This window comes from Thamnophis sirtalis, unplaced genomic scaffold, assembly GCF_051295495.1.
Source record: "Thamnophis sirtalis isolate CommonGarterSnake01/CBP01778 unplaced genomic scaffold, rThaSir2_p1.2 scaffold_7, whole genome shotgun sequence".
NCBI lineage: Eukaryota > Metazoa > Chordata > Lepidosauria > Squamata > Natricidae > Thamnophis > Thamnophis sirtalis.
This window is the reverse complement of record NW_028261387.1, coordinates 79,959,696-79,976,945: the sequence shown is the minus strand read 5'-3', so window position 1 is coordinate 79,976,945 and position 17,250 is coordinate 79,959,696. Positions and strand designations below refer to the sequence as shown.

The following is a 17,250-nucleotide window of genomic DNA, read 5'->3' as shown; positions in this document are numbered from 1 at the left end:
ATAATACAGGGATTTTTCCCCCTTATTGTCAATCCCATAATTGTAGTTCTATAATTGAAAACCTAAATATTTTTGTACATATAATTGTCACTTCCATCAGCAGACTATTACAGCAAGATGGTAAAATTATCTGTTTTATAGTTAGGAGTTCTAAGACTAAAAAACAATCAATATCAGGGCTGAGGATCTTCTAGTTTGCCAAATGTTACTCTACTTCAGTTGCCATCATTTCAGGTCTGCAGATGTGTGTGTGTGTGTGTGTTTTAAATTACTAGGGCCCCTATGCTATTCTAATTAAATATTATGTTATGTTTTCTTTTTCAGCACGAAGGTTTAACGACAACAACAGTATAACGAAAACAAGCAATAATATAAAATAATAACAAAAACAATAACTGAAGAAAAACCAGAGACTGCCATTCCTCACTTTTGGCTATGTTCGCTCAGGCTGCTGGGGTGTGTAGAAAAGCAACACATTCTTTCTCCAAAGTTTGTTTTCATCCATTTGGTAACATTTCAACTAAAGTTTATTGTGATGCTTTTTTTTTAAGAATCACACATCTATTGAGTCAATAGCCCTGTAGGAGGAAACAGACATCCAAGTTCAGAGAGGCAAAAACTTTCATCTATAAAACCCAAGTACTGCATATTCCAGCCTTTTTCCAATTTTACAACTTCCTGTATTTTTTATTTTTTTTAGTTGGTGCTCCTCATCCTGACTGAATGATAAGAATGGAGAATTCTCATTCCTGTATTCCTAAGGAAATATGGCACCTTCTGCAGCCAAAACAGAAATGTGGTATTTGAGGGTGGAATGAAATCCTTATTAGTGCAGTGTTTAATTATTTCAAATGAGTTAATCAGGAACCTGTTTGGTAAGGTTCTAACGTTACTTGCTTGTTGGAACAACAGTCAGTGTATTCTTTACAATGAGATCAAGCAATGTTAAAGGTGCTCAATTTTGCATGGATTGGATGTCTGTCATCTGGTGCTCTTTCCCTTTTGACATGTTAACTTCTATTTTGACGCATGTGCTTTTCTGCTAAATGCACACAAGCTTTGACAGCACAATTGTCTTATATTAATCATGACCATAGTCTGAAGCCTGCTTGGTGTCTAAGTTTACAAATATCACAAGTGACACTTATTCAGTCAACAAGAAAATGATAAACTTGGCTCCCAATCTACCACTGAGATAACCATCCGGAGATAAATATCCTGCAACAAAAATACCGTAAAGATTTTTTTAAAAAAAAAATACTGTCAAGGCAGAGAAAGGACATTCAGTTTGGCATTTCTAATTGGAAATACAAAAGATGTATTACTGGACTATTACTATTATTATTATCTAGAACATTGAGAGCAAAGAAATCAAAGATGATTCTGTCTCTGATTGAATGTCACTAGATGTTTTACCCTAGAGTCTGGGGAAAAAATACACATTGCATTTGATGGGATTGTGATTTTATATTGATACAAGTCATCTGAGAATTTCCTACCTTCTGAATGGGGAAAATCATGATTAGCTTTTTGAGATCAGTCAAGATTGAGTAGTTACTATACATACCTGTAAGTTGACCACTCACAACATACCCTATTTATTTTGGAACACCTCATTCATACTTTCATCTCTGCACTTAATCCTTGACTTATGATCACAATTGGAACTGGAACTTCTATCACTAAGCAGTGTGGCCTTTAAGAAAGTCCAATCCAATTTTACAACCTTTTTGGCTGTAGTTGTTAAGAAAATTATGTGGTTGTTAAACAATTCTAGCTTCTCCATTGACTTTGCTTGTCAGAAGCTCCCTGTGAAGGTTGCAAACTGTGATTACATAAATCCAAAATGCTGCAATTACCACAGACAGGCCAGTTATCAAATGCCTGAAATTTTATCCCATCTGTGGCAGTTGTTAAGTGCAAAGATGATCTTAAATCTCTTTTTTCCAGAGTTGTTAAAGAAATGATCGTAATTCAAGGATTTACCAGTATGACAACCTACAATCAGTGAACACTTATCTATGGCTCTGTCTCAAATTTAAAAATATTTTAAGGTGATTCAACGATTGTGTATCTTCACAGCATTGTAAAATATGATTTTTGGCATCTTTCTTAGAGGATCATGGGTGGGTCAGTTTATCCCTATGTTGGAATATAAAGTTATTGCTTGCGTTTACAAAAGCACCATTATAGAACATCTGAAGTTTGCTGTGAATTCACACAGTTGCAGAAACAAGAGGTTAATCAGCCCTTCTTTCAAAGTTTTGCAATAATGGCCTTGGGGAACACTGGAGCAGTCATCAATAAATCAGGCTTACTAACCTCTTCATGCACATAATATAGTTCGAAAGTGGTGAAAAAAGATAGCATATTATGATCTTAAGATAGCATATTATGAGCCATGATGGCGTAGTGGTTAGAGTACAGTACTGCAGGCTACTTGTTTTGACTGCCGGCTGCCTGCAATTTGGCAGTTCAAATCTCACCAGGCTCAATGTAGACTCAGCCTTCCATCCTTCCAGAGGTGGGTAAAATGAGAACCCAAATTGTTGGGGGCAATATGCTGACTCTGTAAACCACTTACAGAGGGGTGTAAAGTACTGTAAATCAGTATATGTCTAAGTGCTAGTGCTATATTCAATATTGGCCTTTCATAAATTAACATTTAATTAATTTTAGTTGTAAATTAAAACTTCTACTTGATTCAAAATTAGGTTTCTTCAATCTTTGTTCCATAGCAGCAGTTAAATGTTTTCTTCATAGGAAGAAGCCAGATGTGCCTTTTGAAAGGCAAAACTATCAAATCGACACAAAGGTTTGCATCTTTTAATTTTTCTAGACTTTATCACTTGCATTTAAATAGCAACAGAGTATGTGGTATTGATGTGTGCTGAGAAAGTATTACAATCTACTTACATACAGTGGTACCTCGGTACCCATTGTTAATTTGATCTGGGAGGCACGATGAGTACCAAAAAATGATGCATACCATTTTTTTTCCCATAAGGAATAATATAATGAGTCACAAGCCAGCCAACACTGACAAGTTAGTACTGGGACAAAATTTTCACATCAAAATGTGTTAAGTACCAAATTTTATGAGTTTCAAAGCAGTCGAGTACTAAGGTACCACTGTATCTGTAAATGGAATGTAGTAATCCATAAAGATTTACTAATTTAACTGTTGTGGGCAAAAAGGATGCCAGAGGACAATATTATACTTCTAACCCAAAACTATTTTAGAGCAATAATTTTCTTCTTGAGACTTGGGATTGCTGGCACTATAGTGCCATCTTTTGGAAAATCCAAGTAACAGCAATTTAATTTGCTGAAAAGAACAAAGGATTAAGAATAGTCAGATCTTAGCAATTTTTGTAACTATTACCGGATTTTCTGTATGTACTCTATGTTGGCTTAATACTATTAATACCTATGTTCCCAAGTGCCCTAAAAGCAAACTTCTATCTCTCCAATTCTCTTAAAGTATTTAACTGTATTATATTATACATTATAATGTTCCTACATTAAAAAAAATTAAAACATGGGAAGATGGTGGAAGTATATAGTACTTCTATAGCAAAACTGTAATATTATTATAATTAATAGCATATTAGGGAATGTTCATTTTAAAATGTGTATTTCATCACAAATACCTAAATATAATGCACAGGATGCATCCTACAGTTCAGAATTCCTTGCTAAACTTAATCTAGATGCACGAGACATCAAATTTGAATTCTAGTTTTAAAAAAATTACCTGAATGAGATTACTTCATACAACAAAAGCAAAATGCCTTATTATCTTTTATTTCTCCAGATCCAATCCTCTGTCCTCCTGTTTTCTTTAGAATACTTTATTATGACCAGTATAAAAAATACAATAAAAAGTAATAAAGCATCAAGTTGTACATACTGTAGATTCGTCATAACATGAAAATTATATGGAATCTATACAGCCTAAACAACTAAACCTATAAACCCTATTATCTATGAAACCTGCCTACTTAATTTACCGAATTTCGGTTGCTAAGTACGCTTAAAAATAAGGCAATATTTAATTTGTGGCATACAATATTAAAATAATATATATATATATATAAATAGAATGTAAATTTTCCTTTTCTAAACTGGCTGCTTTTTATCCCTAAAGCACTTGATCTCAGAGTAGAATCGCACATGGGCTGAAATATTATGGGCTGTATCCTTTAGTAATAAACAGGTGAAATCAATATCCAGCCTTTAAACCATTCAATAAGAACAAATATTGTATTGCTTTTGCCAAAAGCACCAAAAACTGGTTCAATGACCGTGGGATTACTGTGCTTGATTGGCCTCACCATTCTTCCTCCATACTCTGGGTCCTTGGTTTCCAAATGAGATGCAAAAGTTGCTCTTATCAGAAAAGAGGACTGGACCACTGAGCAACAGGACTTTGGACCACTGTGCTTCATTAAGACCAGGGTCAACGCAGCCGTCTACCAGGAGATTTTGGAGCACTTCATGCTTCCTTCTGCAGACGAGATTTATGGGGATGCTGACTTCATTTTCCAGTTGCCCACACTGCCAAAAGCACCAAAACCTGGTTCAATGACCGCGGGATTACTGTGCTTGATTGGCCAGCAAACTCGCCTGACTTGAACCCCATAGAGAATCTATGGGGCATTGCCAAGAGAAAGATGAGAGTCATGAGACCGAACAATGCAGAAGAGCTGAAGGCCGCTATTGAAGCATCCCAGTCTTCCAAAACACCTCAGCAATGCCACAGGCTGATAGCTTCCATGCCACGCCACATTGAGGGAGTAATTGCTGCAAAAGGGGCCCAAACCAAATACTGAGTACATATGCATGGCTATACTTTTCAGAGGTCCGATATTGTTCTATGTACAATCCTTGTTTTATTGAGTGCATGTAATATTCTAATTTTCTGAGATGGTGGATTTGGGGTTTTCATGAGCTGTACGTCATAATCATCACAATTATGACAAATCACGGCTTGAACTACCTTGCTTTGCATGTAATGAGTCTTATCTCATATATTAGTTTCACCTTTTAAGTTGCATTATAAATGAACTTTTGCACGATATTCTAATTTTTCAAGTTTCACCTGTATATTTTTTCCTCTTGGAAAGAATCTTCTATTGGATTAGGCTGGTCTACAGAACTGATTTTTAAGCTTTCTTATTTCTTTCAAAGATGTGTTTTGGGTGATAATTTTTGTTATATATTAAAACTGTTTATAATTCATTTCTCAATGAGCTAACATTTAAAAATGTTTTTTTCCTAAAATGTAAAATATAGGCATGAAAAGAGAATGTATTTCTGTGAGCTTTATTACTTTTTTCAGTAAACTTTTAAGCACCCATCTTTAATAACACACCAGAAAATTTGGACAAATGTATTTAAACATATAAATAAGAATGTATGTAATTAAATACATGAAACAAAAATGAAATTAAAGAAAAGCGGGGTTTCTCAAAAAAATTGACCACGAAGCAAAAATAATTAATACAAAAACATCCAATGCTATTTCTATTCCTATTTAATTATCGTCTGCCTCGAGATTTATATTGTTGCCAAACTTTGCATAAAGCTGGACTTTAAGATCTGATAATACTTTTTGGATGGATTCCACTTGTGCCTCCAAAGTTCCTATTTCTTCCTGTAAGTTTTTCTGTCAAAGAAAAAAAAATGGAAAAATGTTAAGTAAAGATTTCAAGGATACATTTTCCCTTCCAAACATTCCATCTATTACAGCAAAATCAATAAAGATTCTGTTTCACCTTAAAGAGTAGCATATTTGTTTAACAGCTAAAACAACTTTTTTTCCTTTATTGATTAGACTTCTGATCCAGAAGATCACAAGTTATAGACAGTTTTTAAACATGTGAATCCGTCAGACCACCTTATCTGCATACTTAAAATGTTTCACCCAATTTGAAGTTTTTATATATATTATTATTTTTACCATGGGTATTTTAATGTTACTCTAGCATGAATGCTTTATCTGGACAACACTATGCATAAATTACTATGCGGTTAAGAAAACAATTAGAATGGAATATAGAGCCATTCATAAGTTCAAAACTGGAAAAGCAGTGCACCTAAGTTAAATATTGTCATTCTATATATTCAATGTATGTGCTGGACTTATCATGAGACTGAAAGAAACAGAAGATAGTGTTAACACTGCCAAGATATAGAAAACATAGAGATATGCTGATGATATTATTTTAGTGGCTGGAAAGAAGAAAGTCTTGATGAATCTTTTGTTGAAGTTGAAAAATGAGAGTGCAAAAACCAATCTTATGCTCAATATCAGAGAACATCACATTGATGACAAAGATACACATTGCCAAGTCATGGTTTTCATAGCTGTGAAAGTTGGCAATCAGAAGCACTGAACAAAAACAACAACAAATCAATGTCTTTGAACTGTGATGCTGAGAAATTGTTGAGAGCAAGAAAAAAAGTGATTCATTTATAGATACAATAGAAGAAAGAAGACTACCTGGAAAAACATTTGCCAGATCACATCCCCCCACTTTTCTTGCTGCAATATCTTAAAAGAGCCACAGAAGTAGCACAAGGAACAGAACATACCTTTGCCTCCTCCAACATCTCTTCTGTTTCAACTTGGGGGTGACTAATGAAGACATCTCCAATTTGATATGGTATCAATAATGAATCATCGTCAAGCACCAGAATGTCATCACAGGCATCTTGCAGGTTCTGGAGCTGTTTCTGTGTTTAAGAAATCAAGTTATTTTCCCCATCATGATTTAGCCATCGTGATATGGATTGTAATTCAATTTAAAATAATATGTTCATGCACACAAACACACAACACGTATGTATGTATCAATGTTTGCATGCAATTCTAAACTAGCTGTGACTATCTTAGAAACAGCTTTAGAACAAAATTCAAAAGAGTAGAACCAGCTAGCCCTAGCAGCTATCTCTCAACACTGAAAAAGATAAATTTAAGTGATTAAAATACAGTGATAGGTTTTAAAGGCCCATGAACTGTCAATATGATTCTACAAGGTGAGTTGATTTAAACTGATTTTGAAACACCCAGTCTCATGATTCAATTTGGTGACTTGACTGAATTGATTTTAATTTCCACACAGTCATATCGGTTTGACAAAATCCTTACTTAGATTTAAAATGCTCTCTTTAACTATATGGCTGTATGGTTGACTTATCCTTAAAAAAAGTATCCATGTTCAGAGAAATGTAGAATATGGCAGAATACTGAAAGAGTCTCTCTCTTGCAGGGGAAAAATAAAGTATGGTTATGTTTAATTTTGTGGGAGAAATGAGTTACTACTCTGAGATAATTAATAACATTTTTACACTATTCAACTTCCAGCAATTCTGAAAACTTTTGTGGCCAATTTGAGACCACATCAAACTTTACCTAACACAATTAGCTAAAAGAAGAAATATATGCCAATAATATTATAACCTGGTAGAAGAAATATTTCTACTGCAAATTTCTTCCCACTCTGCTAAATCAGTGAGAGAAATCTGACCTTTTACTATTTATACCATTGCCAGTTCTCCTGAATACCACCGGCACACAAATGAACCAAAGAATAAGGCTTTGGATAGTAGCACACACATTTTTTGCCAATTAACCTTACAGAAAAAGTATTTATTTGATTTGATTTGGGAACGGTCTGATTTTCGTTACCTTCTTATCATCTATTTCTTCTTTAAGTTCTGTAATTCTACTGGTGTTTCTAGCAAACTTGTTGATTTTCTGCTGATCTTCAAAAGTAACATTAACGTCTTCTGCTGCCTATACAAAAAACAAAAGAGCTCCTCAAATATATTGCATGTGAATAATAATCCACTTTTTTCAGTTAAACAAGGTTACATCATACACACCATTATTTTAGCTTGTCGGAGAATAATCAGGTTATGTTCTAAGACAGGAAGTGATTACATATTCAATACAGATAAGATGTTGGCAGAACGAAAGCACAACATTGACAGACAAGGAGTATAGGGAGAGTATAAGGAAAAGTCCTTAGGATATTTGCATACACAATTGTAACCATAGGAAACACCTGAGATCATAAACAAAACAAGTCATAGTGGCCTGATTCATATATAGCATTAAGCTAGGGCATATTTAGCTGACCAAATCAAAATAGCTAAGACTGCATATAATGCTAAATACAACAGATGTCTCAGATGACTCTACAATAAAAGGCAAGCAAACCTCACAATGTTATTATGCTACAGTTGAACTATGCCATTATTTTAAATTGGGGATAGAGGGGATAGACTAATGAATAAATAGGAGAACTGTATGTCCATAAAAATAGAAAATACACAACAAATCAACTGCAATAGAAAAATAGTAATAGTTCCTTACTCTCACAACCTATGGACAGACTCAATCATATTTTCAAGGAGAAAACAGTGAGCATTCTAGATCAAACTAAATCCAAAACACTAGGGAATTCCTGTGAGTTTGGCAGACCAACCATCCATCAATAAAACACATAGAAAAAGCATATTTACATGTCAGTCAAAAGAGACAACAAAAAGCGAAGAAGGAAACAAAGACCAGGACATACAGTATTATCTCCAATAGCAGCATTCAGATAAGCAGGCATTAACACCAGACAAACAATAAAGCAGCAAACAATACCCTAATCAAGGAACTCCCAAGGAGAAAACCATACACACCCCAACACTGGAAGAACAAGCTACTGTATATAAACAAGAAGCAACTCCCCTTTACTATCAATGATAATGTTACCTAGGCAGAGAATGAAATGCCTACAAGCAAGCAACCAAACTCAGAAAGAACACCAAGAATTCCACAGAATATTCTACTACAAATAAAAAGGGCAGAAGAACAGAATAAATATGGAACAATGAATCGGTTTTCTCTCTCAATAATTTGGAGCAAAGAAAAGTAATCCTAAGATCAGCATCAATCTAATGCAGTTAGTTAGACCAGTGGTCCCCAACCTTTTTATCGCCGCGGACCAGTCAGCCTTTGATAATTTTACCGTGGCCCGCTGAGCGCGCGCAGGGGTGGGTGGGCGTTGTTCGCGACGACACATTGATTGTTTATATATCAGATTGTTTTGATTAAACAACTTTTATTTTATTGTATTTAAACATGCCTTACAAAATAAAATACAATTGCATAAATATAAAGTGCAAGGCTACGCTACTAGCGCTGTCTACGCTAGCCCTACGTAGCTGCGCAGGCGCTCTTAGGTTTTTTTCAGGAATCGGCCAGCGCTGAAGCGCTGAAAAGGAATGAGAAGGGCGGCGCTGGAGACAGGGGGGCGGGGGGCCGCTGGTGACGTCAGAGTGCCACCAGCGGTCCAGTAACACCCCTTGTGCCAGTTAGCCCTAATTTGCATACAGAAAGAAACTATGGCCCCCCCGGCCGCTGCAGCGATCATGGCCCCCGGCCACTGCAGCAATCATGGCCCCCGGCCGCTGCAGCAATCATGGCCCCCGGCCGCTGCGCGGCCCGGTGCCAGGTACTCCACGGCCCGGCACCGGTCCGCGGACCGGGGGTTGGGGATCACTGAATTAGACAATCTAATGCAGCGGTTCCCAAAGTGGGCGGTACTGCCCCCTGGAGGGCGATGGGATGACTTAGGGGGGGTGCTAAGAGGCAAGGGGGCGGTGGGGGTGCTAAGAGGCAAGGGAGGTGTCAGAGGAGTGCTGGAGGTGGCCCCCTCGCAGGGCGCAATTCTGGCTGGGGCTCTGTTGGCCACCAGTCAGCTGAGCACTTCCGGCAGGGGTGAAATTCAGTCTAACGTCCGAAAGACTGGAAGGATTTTTTGCTCACTTGCTCACTCATTCAGGAGGCATACAAGCATATCAGGCCGGGGGGGGGGGCAAAAGGTGGGCAGAGAAAGAAGAGAAGAGCCTTTGGCCTGCATTTCTCCTCTGATACGAGTCTGCGTGTGCTGTGCACGGAGAATAGATGCGGGATTGAACGGGGCTGTCCTTGGGCCTGCATTTCAGGGATTGGGAATTGGCGCTGCATTACGAAGCGAGTCCAATGTCACTGCACAAGAGCGCTCACCTGCCTGCCTCTCACGCTTTTATAAATGACTTTACTTCTGACTCCTTTTCCGGAGCTGCGCTGCAAGCCACCTCTACGAGGATTGCGCCGTGGCGCACCTGTGCAATGGAGCCACCCCATCGCTCCACATGGACGTGCCACTCTCGCCTATCTCTACCCCTCCCACCTTAGAAATACAACACTGGTAAACATGCTGCGGGGGGGGGGGAGAGAGAGAGAGGCTAGCCGCCTTCTGCCTCCTCGCTCCATTCTTAGAGGTGGCCTTAAAAGTGAGGAGTGGGAGGAAGGGTACTTGGGGTGGTTTCTCAAACTTTGAGTTGCAAAGTAATCTCATTGAAGGCTGAAATATAGGGGAGATTGCGGAAAAGGGATAAGCATTTCCAACATATACTGTTTTTAAAAAAGTAAATAAAAAGTGGTCTAATTACTGTCTAAAGTTGGATATTGTTACATACAGGAAAAAGCAAAGCAAAACAAAACAAAATTATGATAGAACATCCCATATTAGAAGAAAATGCTGTCTAAATGTTCCCAATATGCCAAACAAGATGCTTTATAACCAAATAGAGTCAAAACACTGCAGTTTTTTTTTTTAATAAAGTGCCCTTCCTATCTTGATATTTGTGCACAGTGTGACTTTTGTCACAGATAAACCTGGATAATGGCATCATGCTTATGTTGTGTGAGTATACATGAGCTGCAAGGCTTGTATTTTGCCATAGTATCATCTACAGCTCCATAAGTACTACTGGGGTTTTGACCAGCTGCTGGGCACCAATATATTGAGGAATACGGAAAGACTGATCACGTGGAGCAGTCTAATGAGCATTTCTGAAAAGGCAGATACCACAGAACAAAGTCTTCTTCTTTCTCTACCCCCACCCCACCCTGTTATTTTGAAGGAAAAAAAGGCAGCAGTGTGTGTGTGAATGATCAAGCATGTATTGTATTACACAGAATTTACTGAACAGTGGAGTAGTTACTAAATTTTACTGAGTTTACTAAGTTACTAAGGTTCTTGATAAATGACTATCGGACTTTGAAAACCTGGTATCACTGGATCATGCTTAATAATTTTGTTGAATTAACATTAACTAAAAATGTTTTTAAATTGGATTTTAAATAAATGTGCAATTGTTAGTTTTGAATTTTATTGTTACTATCTTCCGTTGTGCAAACCACCCAGTCACATGACCCCCCCAGCCACGCCCACCAAGCCACGCCCACAGAACCAGTAGTAAAAAGAATTGAATTCAACCACTGGGTGGGGGGCACTGAAGATCAGTTTGTAACACCAAGGGGGCAGTGTGGACTGAAAAAGTTTGAGAACCACTGATCTAATGCGTATTTCTTCAACTTCATGCTCTCTTTTGAACTACAAATATTGATATATCTATATCTATCTATCTATCTATCTATCTATCTATCATCTATCTATCTATCTATCTATCTATCTATCTTTACACTACATGTATGGTAAAATAAGTTAATGCATTGGTTGCCATTTGCTTATTGCTCAGCAGTTTGACTGAAACTGGCCTTGAACACTGATTGAAAAGTTTTATAAAATTACTTAGTTTGACTGAAAAATCAGTTTTTTCCAATAAAACTAAGCAAATAACCAAAACATTAGTGGGGAATACATGAAAACTTATATTCTCTTTTTATGCTTTTGATTTTAAAGCATAACTTCACCCACCCACCTAGGAGAAAGGATTTAGGAGCAATCCAACTCTTAACAAGTCTCTCCCTACTCACCTAATGAGCTTATTCAAATTAGATGAGAAAGGAAACCACCCTGGAGGACACATATATTGGGTTCCCCTAATACAGGGTTCAGCAACCTTAAACACTCAAAGAGCCACAAAGGGAAGCTGCCCCCCTCTTCAATTCTGGAGCTGACTGAAAGTCCGGTTCCCCCATCACAATTTCCTCCTAGTGTGGTGTCCTTTTTGCTCCGCTGACCGGAAGTTGGTTCCCCCACAATAAAGTCTCCTACTGCAGCATCCTTTTTCCTCTACCTGTCCTAACTGAAAACCCTATCAATTGTGGAGCTGACCAGTGACAGGGAGCCGCAGCAGAGGAATGAAAGAGCCACATACGGTTCCAGAGCCGCAGGTTGCTGACTCCTGCCCTAATCAAACTGCTCAGTCTGAAGAAATTACTTGGATAGAGCTGCAGTGATGCAGTGGTTAGAGTGCAGTACTGCAGGCTACTTCTGCTGTCCACCGGCTGCCACCTGTTTGGCAGATCGAATCTCACCAGGCTCAAGGTTGACTTAGTCTTTCATCCTTCCGAGGTAGGTAAATTGAAGACCCAGAACCCTAACATAGAACAGAATAATAGTGTTGGAAAGGACATTAGCAATAGCAATAGCAGTTAGACTTATATACCGCTTCATAGGGCTTTCAGCCCTCTCTATGCTGTTTACAGAGTCAGCATATTGCCCCCAACAATCCGGGTCCTCATTTTACCCACCTCGGAAGGATGGAAGGCTGAGTCAACCTTGAGCTGGTGAGATTTGAACAACCGAACTGCAGAACTGCAGTCAGCTGAAGTAGCCTGCAGTGCTGCATTTAACCACTGCACCACCTTGGCTCCTAGAAGACATTGGAGGTCTTTTAGTGCAACCCAGAATACAAGCCTAGTTTATGAGCCGCGGGGGCGCAGTGGTTAGAGTTCAGTACTGCAGGCTATTTCTGCTGGCTGCTGGCTGTTTGCAATTTGGCAGTTCAAATCTCATTAGGCTGAAGGTTGACTCAGCCTTCCATCCTTCCGAGGTGGGTAAAATGAGGACCCAGATTATTGGGGGCAATGTGCTAACTCTGTAAACTGCTTCAAGAGGGCTGTAAAGCACTGTGAAGTGGTATATACCATATTTTTCTGAGTATAAGACACACCTTTTCCCCTCAAAAAAGAGCCTGAAAATCTGGGTGCATCTTATACACCGAATACAGCATTTTATGCTTCCTGAAACCCTGCCCCCTTCACCAATATGGTCATGCATAGCTGGTAGAAGGCTTTCAGAGAGCTCCTGGGGGCTGGGGAGGGCAGGAATGAGCAAAAAAACCAGCCCGTTTTTTTGCTCAATTCCCCCCCCCCCCGGTCCTCAGGAGCACTCTATGAGCTTCCTAATGCCCTTTTTGACAAACATTGGGCCCATTTTCGTGAAAAACAGGTCGCTTTTGGGAGGTTTTGCAGAGTGCAAAACTTTTTTTAAAAAATTTGCCTCTTCAAAACCTTGGTGTGTCTTATACTCCGGTGCGTTTTATACTCCGAAAAATACAGTAAGTCTAAGTGCTATTGCTATTAGAAGTGAAACTTTCAAAGCAAAAGAAAAATAAGTCCAGTCGCCATGTTGTAACTCCCCAACATCTCTGTCTGGATGACTTAGACTCTTTGTAAACGTATTTTTTAAAGCAAGATTCTATCCTTTGCCCCTAAAGTCACAGCTGAATGTTTAATTATTTTTATTATTTATAATAAATATAATAAATATATTATTTATAAAATTAAAATAAAAGTGGTGTAGGGTTTCCTGTCTAAACAAGGGGTTGGACTAGAAGACCTCCAAGGTCCATTCCAACTCTGTTATTCTATTCTATTCTAATAAATTATTTTATTATTATTATTTATTTACTTTGCAATTTTGTTGCAAAGTAAAAGGTCATCTTGTCTCAGGGCAACCAAGTTAACTGGGTTTGATCATATATATAAAGGTAATGTTTTTGCACACCAAAATTAACTTATTCTTAAAACCAGTTTAATAAAATACATTCAGTCAACACAGGGATTATTTTGAAGTATGTTTAAATCCAAAGCAAGGAAGCCTAAATAGAAAATGCACAAAATAGTAACCCTTTCAAAGCATGGGGTTAACAAAAGGGTAAAGTCTCCTAAGCTGAGGCTGTGTTGAAAAAGTGTTGGCCAATGAATTCATCCTAATGAGTTTACCTTCATATCCTGGAAAGCATTTTTTGGTAGGGACTAATTGATGATTGTTTTATTGCCAGTTATTATTATTTTTTCAAATGGAATAGAATATATGTAGTTCATGATTCAACTGCTGAAACCTTGGTGCTCTGCGAGTTTGATTGTTTGCTTGCAGAAGTTTCATTAGCCAGGCAAACAAACAACCAAGCTTAGAGAGCATTAATGACTGTACAGTTTTTACCTTTTAGTTCTGTTTACACTTACGAGAGTTCCTAGTCCCCCAACCAAATATTAATCAGGTCTGTGGGATGGGAACAGGGGGAGTGCACAGTGACACAAGCCCTGTGCTATTTATTTATTTTTATCCTACCTTTATTTTATTTTTTTATCCATTCAAGGCGATGTACCTATCAGATGCTCTATTTTCCCCCACAAGAATCCTACAATAACCGATTTCATTGTATACATGATGTACAATGACACAAGCCCTGTCCTATTTTTTTTATCCTACTTTTATTTTTTATCCATTCAAGGTGCTGTACATATCGGATGCTCTATTTCGCCCCACAAGAATCCTACGATATTTGATTGTACACATACGTACAAGGACAATAAAGGCTATCTAAATGAGTTGGATTGGGCTGAGAAAAACTGACTGCACCCAAATGGCTTTTTATTCCTAAGCCAAAACTAGAAATCAAGTCTCCCAGTTTCCACCCCAAAACCTGAACCATTAACCCAATCTGCTGCCTCTCAGTTCTGTAAGTCAAAATGGTGCACCTACCCACCAAAGGGGCAAAGCTCGCCCCCAGCACTGCAATGGGCTCCCCAATAGCACCAAACACGTTCACCAATGCTTGACCTCCAAGCATCGGTGGAGTGCTGCTACTTACTGAGGTGCACATGGGGGAGGAATGCCAGTAACACACCTAAGTCTAGACCCCAAAACCAGACTTTGAAATTGGAAGACAGGAGAGTCTCCATGCATTCCCAAATTAACCGGGGGGGGGGGGGACGGGACACCAACGAAAAGCCTCTTTTCAGTTGAGCTGGGCTCCTTGACCATTCCTACACTAATTTATCTGCCTGGGACCAGGAAAGTGCTTTAATCATGCCACTTTGGGGGGGGGGAAGGGGTGAAAACTTCCAAGGATTTCCTTGTGGTCTCCACTCCCTGTCCGCGGCGAGCTCTACGGCGCCCTCTACAGGCGGCCAAGAGTTTGACGCCGCCGAATCAGGTCCCGCCTTGGCGCCATCTCCCACCTCGCATCCCTCTCCAAACGCTGAGGATGCCCGGTTGGGAGTTACCGGACGCCACGCTCATTTCAGGGCAAAAATAAATAAATAAATGTGGGAGCCCCCCCCATTCAACGCGCCTCCATTTCGGGCAGGTCACGACGCTCACGGCCTCCGCCTGTCCAGGCCTAAGGCCTTCCCGCCGGACGCTCTCCGGCCTCCTCCCGCTCCTCAGCTTCCACTGAGGAAAACGCCGGCGAAAGCATCCTGCGGGGGGAGGAGGGGGGGGAGCTAAGACAGTAGAACAGCCGCCACTCCACCCCGAGTTCGCTCTCCTGCCCTCCCCAGCCCTCTCACCGCTTTCTTCATGGTGGCCGCCATGTTGTGGACTAAGCCACCTACTCCTTTCTAGACGGGGAGGTTTCCCATTTGGCCGAGGCTCTCTCTCTCTCTTTCTCTCCTGTTTTATCTGCTGCGCCTGTTCGTCCGAGTCGAGATGAAAGAGAGCGGCTTCAGCGTTCAGTTTGAGGAAAGACGCGGCTTCGGCGCTCCGTTTGAGGGAAGACGCAACTTCCAACTCCCCTCACCTCGAGGATAGTTGGTATGGCCCAAAAGAGGTGCTAGAGGAGGAGGGCGGAGAGCAGCGGGAGGTTGGAAAATGTAGGCAGGTTGTGATGCTGGCGAGAACCGGCAGAGGGCGCAGCGTCCTTGTTAATGATGGAAAAAGGAAGGAAAGGAAAATATATATAGCTTATTCTGCAACCTAGTAATAAAGGGAAATTCTTTTTCCCATTCAAGTGCATGCAGCACATGAGCATAACCCTGCAGCTGCCTTTATTTACTTACCTACCTATTTGATTTTTAGTTCATTTTTATTACTTTATGAGTAATTCAAGATGGGGGATATATAAATCCTTCCTCCTTTCCCTCCCACTACAATAACCTTGTGTGGCATGTTAGGGTTGAAAGAGAGTGCCTTGGAATGATTTAATTTGTTTTACCAATAAAGGAGATTATTTGTAGCTCAGGGCTGAAATGAGGGGCCCTTGATACTCTCTGAACTTGGTGGTTTTCCTGCAGACGTTTCATTACCCAACTAGGTAACATCATCAGTGTGATGATGTTGAGTGGCGTTTGCTCTCTCCACTCCTTATTAGCACTGATGATCTTATCTAGTTTGACCAATTAAAGTCTGCAAGCAAACAACCAAGCTCAGAGAGTACCACGGACCCCTTAATTTGATTCTCTCTCTCTCCCTCCCTCACTCCCTCACTCTCTTTCTCTTTCTCTCCCTCTCCCTCCCTCTCTTGTTCTCTCTTTAGGATGGCATGAAGAAAAATTATGATTTTCCCTTTTCTCATATTTTAGTTAGAAAGTCCCCCCCCCTCGATTTCGCATATTAAAGGCAAAAGACTCTTTAACACCTAAGTGAAATTTGGCACTTGATAAAAAATGATTTATGAGTTGTGCATAAGAGGAAAAAAATCAGTGTTCCCTTTTTGAGAACATTAATGAAAAAAATGCTATTTTGCTATATGTCCTTTTCACTGTTCTTTTTCATTTCCCCCTTAAACTACAGGCTTTAATCAAGGCAAATGTGTAAGAATTATTTTTCCAGAGGGGAGGAGGCTTTTCCAGTCATTAGGATACAAAGCCTTTGGGAATGGGTAAAGGTAAAGGTTCCCCTCGCACATATATGCTAATCATTCCCGACTCTAGGGGGCGGTGCTCATCTCCGTTTCTAAGCCGAAGAGCCAGCGCTGTTCGAAGACATCTCTGTGGTCATGTGACTGGCATGATTAAATGCCAAATGCACACGGAACACTGTTGCCTTCCCACCAAAGGTGGTCCTTATTTTTCTACTTGCATTTTTGCATGCTTTCGAACTGCTAGGTTGGCAGAAGCTGGGACAAGTAACACGCTCACTCTGTTACACGGCGCTAGGGATTCGAACCGCTGAACTGCTGACCTTTCTAATCGACAAGCTCAGCGTCTTAGCCACTGAGCCA

General features: G+C 39.6%; 1 protein-coding gene across 2 annotated transcripts; it reads right to left on the bottom strand.

Moving 5' to 3' along the window:
• Nucleotides 1-4,941: 4,941 nt before the first annotated feature.
• Nucleotides 4,942-15,753, bottom strand: PFDN4 (prefoldin subunit 4). Of its 2 annotated transcripts, none has more exons than XM_014067272.2 (4): nucleotides 15,599-15,753; nucleotides 7,697-7,804; nucleotides 6,601-6,741; nucleotides 4,942-5,671 (listed from the first exon to the last, which is right to left on the bottom strand). In XM_014067272.2, the coding sequence occupies exons 1-4, from the start codon at nucleotides 15,620-15,622 to the stop codon at nucleotides 5,540-5,542; spliced, it is 405 nt and encodes a 134-aa protein (XP_013922747.1). In that variant the 5' UTR covers nucleotides 15,623-15,753; the 3' UTR covers nucleotides 4,942-5,539. The 2 variants fall into 2 exon arrangements, with proteins under 2 accessions (XP_013922747.1, XP_087576609.1); XM_087720483.1 differs by lacking the exon at nucleotides 15,599-15,753 and adding an exon at nucleotides 15,378-15,517 and having other exon boundaries at nucleotides 7,697-7,800.
• Between the last annotated feature and the right edge of the window lie 1,497 nt (nucleotides 15,754-17,250).

Coding starts and splice junctions, on each gene's coding strand:
- PFDN4 (XM_014067272.2), bottom strand. CDS start 15,622: ATGGCGGCCACCATGAAGAAAGCG. Junction 7,805..15,598: donor CGGCCACCATGAAGAAAGCG/GTGAGAGGGCTG, acceptor TTTTTTGTATAG/GCAGCAGAAGACGTTAATGT. Junction 6,742..7,696: donor AAGAAATAGATGATAAGAAG/GTAACGAAAATC, acceptor TCTTAAACACAG/AAACAGCTCCAGAACCTGCA.